The sequence below is a fragment of the Anopheles aquasalis genome, chromosome 3, assembly GCF_943734665.1.
Source record: "Anopheles aquasalis chromosome 3, idAnoAquaMG_Q_19, whole genome shotgun sequence".
Taxonomy (NCBI): Eukaryota; Metazoa; Arthropoda; class Insecta; order Diptera; family Culicidae; genus Anopheles; species Anopheles aquasalis.
In genome coordinates this window covers 32,701,596-32,706,595 of record NC_064878.1, presented here as the reverse complement: position 1 = coordinate 32,706,595, position 5,000 = coordinate 32,701,596, and the positions used below count along the sequence as shown (strand labels likewise).

General features: G+C 40.8%; 1 protein-coding gene across 2 annotated transcripts in view; it reads right to left on the bottom strand.

The window, feature by feature from the left end:
- LOC126577872 (LIM/homeobox protein Lhx1-like) overlaps positions 1–5,000 on the bottom strand; it is an 86,476-nt gene that overhangs the window by 55,425 nt on the left and 26,051 nt on the right. For both annotated transcript variants that reach the window (XM_050239871.1, XM_050239872.1), the window contains exon 2: positions 3,409–3,545. In XM_050239871.1, the coding sequence (XP_050095828.1) occupies positions 3,409–3,417 (9 nt within the window). In that variant the 5' untranslated portion in view covers positions 3,418–3,545. The remainder of the gene's footprint in view (positions 1–3,408; positions 3,546–5,000) is intronic.

The window sequence follows — 5,000 nt, the reverse complement described above, 5'->3', positions numbered from 1 at the left end:
ATTGCTGTTAATACTAAGCTAAAATTGCTTGTTATAATGCTTTATGGCCATTGGTACTGCGTTTAATAAGTCCCGAGACTAGATATAGCACAAATAACGCCATTTACATACCAAAGTTGAGATGTACTTTTTGATAAGTTGTGCCAAAATTTGAAGCAATTCGAAGCAAAATTTAGAATGTTATAGTGGCTTAAGTTGCGCTTCTTTTGCAATCGGGAAAAATGAAAGAAAACGAGTCTAGTGTGTTGATGAAACATTATTTTCTAATGAGAAAAAAACACTGTTCAGTGTAAGCAATGGCTTGAAAACCATTATCCGGACTCTACTCCGTCGAAAACAATCATTTGTTGGTGATATCGGATCGACCAAATGAGGCAATAACTCCCGAAAACACCGAAAAAGTATTACAAATCGTGATGTGTGTCCGAAAAATGAAAGTGTGCGAAATAGCTGCGATGCTGAACATATCAAATGGTAGTGTATTTACTATTTTGCTCAACAAATGTCTATGAAAAAGGTGTTTTCCAATTGGTTGTCGCGTTTATCTTTCATCAAGACATCGCTCCATGCCACAAGTTAATCAAAACGATTACCAAATTCAACAAATTAGGTTTTCGACTGCTTCCTTATCCTCCGCACTCGCCGGATCTGTCCCTCAGCGACTATTGGCCCATTCCGGGTGCTTGTAAAGATGCTCCAGGGGAAAAGATTTGGCTCGAATGAGGAGGTGATCACTGCTACTGAGGCGCATTTTAAGACAAAAAAACAAATCGTTCTACAAACAAGACTTGTAATAGTTAGTAGTGTTGCATTATAAGGTTGCATAACTCTTGAATGAGTTTATGTTGATGAATAATCATGAATTTTGCCGATAAATGGTTGTTTTCATAGGTAGTCTCGGGACTTATTAAACGATGTGTTAATACCACCTGTTATACAGGGTGTACCATAAAAAAATGAGAAAAACCTATATCGAAGTTTAAAGCCATTTCTGTAGGTTTTCTATTGTTTTAAAATACCTAAATTGGCTTTATATTTCATTGTTTATCAAAAACAAACGAAATAAGTCGATTTGTCAGCCTGCTTTCTCAATGAATTTCTAAAAGCGGTTACGAATTCGAGAACTCCCTCGGTAAGATAGGTGTCCAACTTAGAAGACCAGGGTTTGATGATAAACGATTTCAGTGAGCCAACCGTGTATGGTGTGATGATTCACAGGTCTTAGGCCGAACAAATGCCCATATTGAATAGCTCAACTGATTTAATTCAGAACCGCTTGGAGGGCATAAATCATTCGACCAAAAATTCATGTTCTCCTTCAACCATGTTTGAGTCCGTTTAGACGTATGGCAGAGGCCTCCATCTTGCTGAAACTCTACATTTTCTGGTGTTTTGAAAGTTGCTTCGATCTATGGTAAAACGTGATTCTTCAAAAAATTGATATACACATTTTAATATGGGATTTTATGAAAACTGGTGGCATCTTCAAACCATTAGAGACAATTGCTCCAAACATCATTATCATGAGCCTATTCGAGCAGGAATTCCATGCAGGATGGATCGCGTAAAGTGAGAACACGACAATCGTTGTTTTGCGAGCGAAGCAAAATCGACACTGTTGCCTTTGAGTACATTTTTCAGATCAGACAACTTTTACACGAGTACTTTTTATACATCATTTGATAGATATGAGTCTCACAAATACGCCAATACCCCATAATGCTATACTGGTGTTAGAAAAAAACCAAAAACTCCAAAACAGAGCAATGAATACATTCTCATTTTTTTATGGTACACTCTGTAATGGTTTATGATCATTACTTCTGTTGCTAAGAACATTACTGTTAAGCCGGCGATACATGAAGCGTAAACTCTCGTATAAACTCAGAATGTAATGCCAAAAAGTTTACATTTGCCGTTTACACGGTGTAAAAAAGATTATAGGTCCATGGAGCATAAATCCTAGCGTAAACGCTGTTTGCAACCGATTTGCCTCACTATATTTCCTGTTTGTGGTTTGCATTAATAGTGAGTGATCATTACTAGCGTTTTTCATCTTTTTCTTCGGAAAAAAGATCCTATTTTTCTCACAAAAGTCCATAAAAGTTCAGTGTAATTCAGATTACGCGTCTCAACCCGGTCATTTAAACATGTTCAAGTGTAAATTAATTTTATATTTACGCTTGAGTTTACGCTTCATGTATCGCCGGCTTTATGTTGGAACACTTCATATCAAAATTAGCACACAACATATAAATAAATCCAGAATAAATAATGAACTATCTTCCTAGTAATAATTAACTGGTACTTTGGCGTCCGAAGGTTATTAAAATCTTCACTCGATCAATAGCTGAGACGATCAAATGTTAGGCGATGCCCAGGCTAACACGCTTGTCACTTTACGGGCGCCTCGTAGGTTAACCCTAGATTGCTCGCGGTTCGATGCAGCGGAGGAATGCAATTGCAATTTCTCGGTATGTCCGGTGCATTCGACTACCCGTGACTCAAAGATCCGAGATAGAGCATTATGGTTCGGGGCACAGAACATCGCCTTCTGAAAGGGAAGATGAAGGCACTGCATTCCTTCCATGTCGAAACCCGGTATGAATATCAGAATGTGCGTGTTAACTACGCTACGATGATGATGATGATGATGATTCCGTCGTTTCTCTGACAGAGGCAGGCGCGGGCTCTGAGGGATCTGAGATGATGTTCTCGCACGCCAACAACCGACGACTGGCTGCTTGGATGGCGGTGGGCCCGACAGGTTGGAAAGATGAAACGAAGTTTGAATAATTAAACCGAACTCGTCCGTAGCAGGAATCCATTTGTGAAATATTTTAATTAGATTTACAATGGAAATGCGTCGCAAAATGAAAATAATTAACCACATCCCAGCATGCCAGCATCGCCACCGCCACCGGGCGCACAACTGGGCCCGACCCCATCAACGGAACATATGGTTTAGTTTGGCCAGGAATCCTCTTCCTCTCTGAGCGTTCGGCCAATCTGAGCCCTCTGTTCCGTTTGGTGGGATGCATGGTTTTGATGTGATTTGTTTGTTTGCGAGTGTCGCTCCGCTCAACGCACGCAGCCCACAGCAGCGAGGAGCCCACACACCAGAAGCGGAAAGCGGAGAAGCCGGAGCTCATGGTTGAGGGGATGAGGGTTTAATTATAATTTATGTCATGTATATCTCGCAAACACGCACGCACAACCATCACCACCACTTGGTGGACGTTAATTTTCTGCACAATTTTCCGTTTGCGCGCGCGCCTGTATGTGGAGAACACAAAACTTCCAGAAATGAGCGTAACCAACGGCTGCTTGCCCAAACACACCAAATACAACAATGGAAGAAAAGTAGCGTAGGCTAGTGAAAAAATAAGTATTGGCTCATATACTTACCAGCAACATTTTCAGTGCTGTGCATTCCTGATAGTAGCCGTTTCACGTCACCGATTGTTAAATGTTTCACAGAAGGCTCATAATCGGTGCCATAGTATTTAGGACTACCGTTTGTGAACAACGTTATAGGAAAGAATCTGTAAAAAGGAGAGAAGAGGACGAAAATTAACCATTTATTCCCAATATTGTGGATATAATAGTGATTATTTGTTAATATATCATTATCATAATATATCAAATGAACTTAACAGCTGGTCATAACGGCATCGATGCAGCTTGTTTGGCATTAAACAGGAATTGGAAACGAATGATTTGAAAGCAGCAGCTTACGAAACGTAATGGAAGCTAATCCATCCCGTGCCATATAATGCGAAAACGGCGCGCATTCATCAAGCTTATTTGCTACCAGCACAGTGCTTAAAAACTACCTAAACTGGGCGAAAATTGAAGACGTTTGCGGAATGGCTCGGAAGCAACCTCATCGAACCGCACAGCACCGCACCGTACCGAACGAATGAAGAGAAGGTATCTAAATGATGAAACTTCCGCTGACAGGCTCAGACAGGCGGGCAAGGTGATTCCCAGAGAACCTCACCCTGCGCAGACCTGGATCTGGTTTCCGGTGGCGGCATTCGTCGAGGTCGGTCGACGAGGTTTCTAAACGAATGCGCAACTAGGCAGCAACTGGATGCTGCGACGGACGGTACGGAGGAGGACGGATGGGACGGCCAGGAAGGTTAATTTAATTTTCTGATTTCATAATAAACTTTGCCAATTATAAGCGTTTTCGTCGATGGAGCATTTGCCATCTGACGCGCACCGCACGCTGATGCCGGTGCATCTTAGTGGTCCACGGTGGTGGTTTGCATCCTACGGACCGGGCCCCTGCCTCATGGCGTATGGTAAGTTGTGAGGTGTGTGAGCTTGTTTTTCTACCGGTGTGTTAGTGTGGCGCTACGGATATAACGTCCAAGGGGAAGTATGCTTTCAATTTAGAGACTATCGGCCATCTCTAAATAAGGTATGGCTCATGGTGCCAATTAAGGTATTTTCAAGCAACTCATGTTCGGTAGTTCAATAACTGATCAATAGCGGCATCATGTTCAGGTGGTTCTTAAGTTGATCTTACCATTATAATACGTTTCTTTCCTTTATATTTTTGTGCGAAACATAATCTGAAGCGACATATTAGGTTGAGGAAAAAGTAAACATTATTTTTGGTAAACTAGAGTCTTTTTTAACACTTCCTATGGTCCGTTTTACATGAATCGATCAATCGGTTTTGGTGGACAATTCGTTACCTTTATTAAGGATAATTTCACTATCTCGCTCCCATACAAGGTTTGTTTCATATTTGCGTAGACCTTAAACTATCGCTTTTTACAAGTTGTTTTTGATTCTATTTTCTTACCAGGAAGGACATTTTAGAACGTCCAATAAAAGGAGCAGCTAACAGCCGAATAGAGCAAAAAATAAAAAATAATAGAGCTTTTTTTGTTCAAAGTGTCCTTTTTACAACGAATGAAAACTATTTCCCGAGATATCTAGCTCTAAAGTCGCCTATTATATTTGTTATGCATACTTGATTGCTT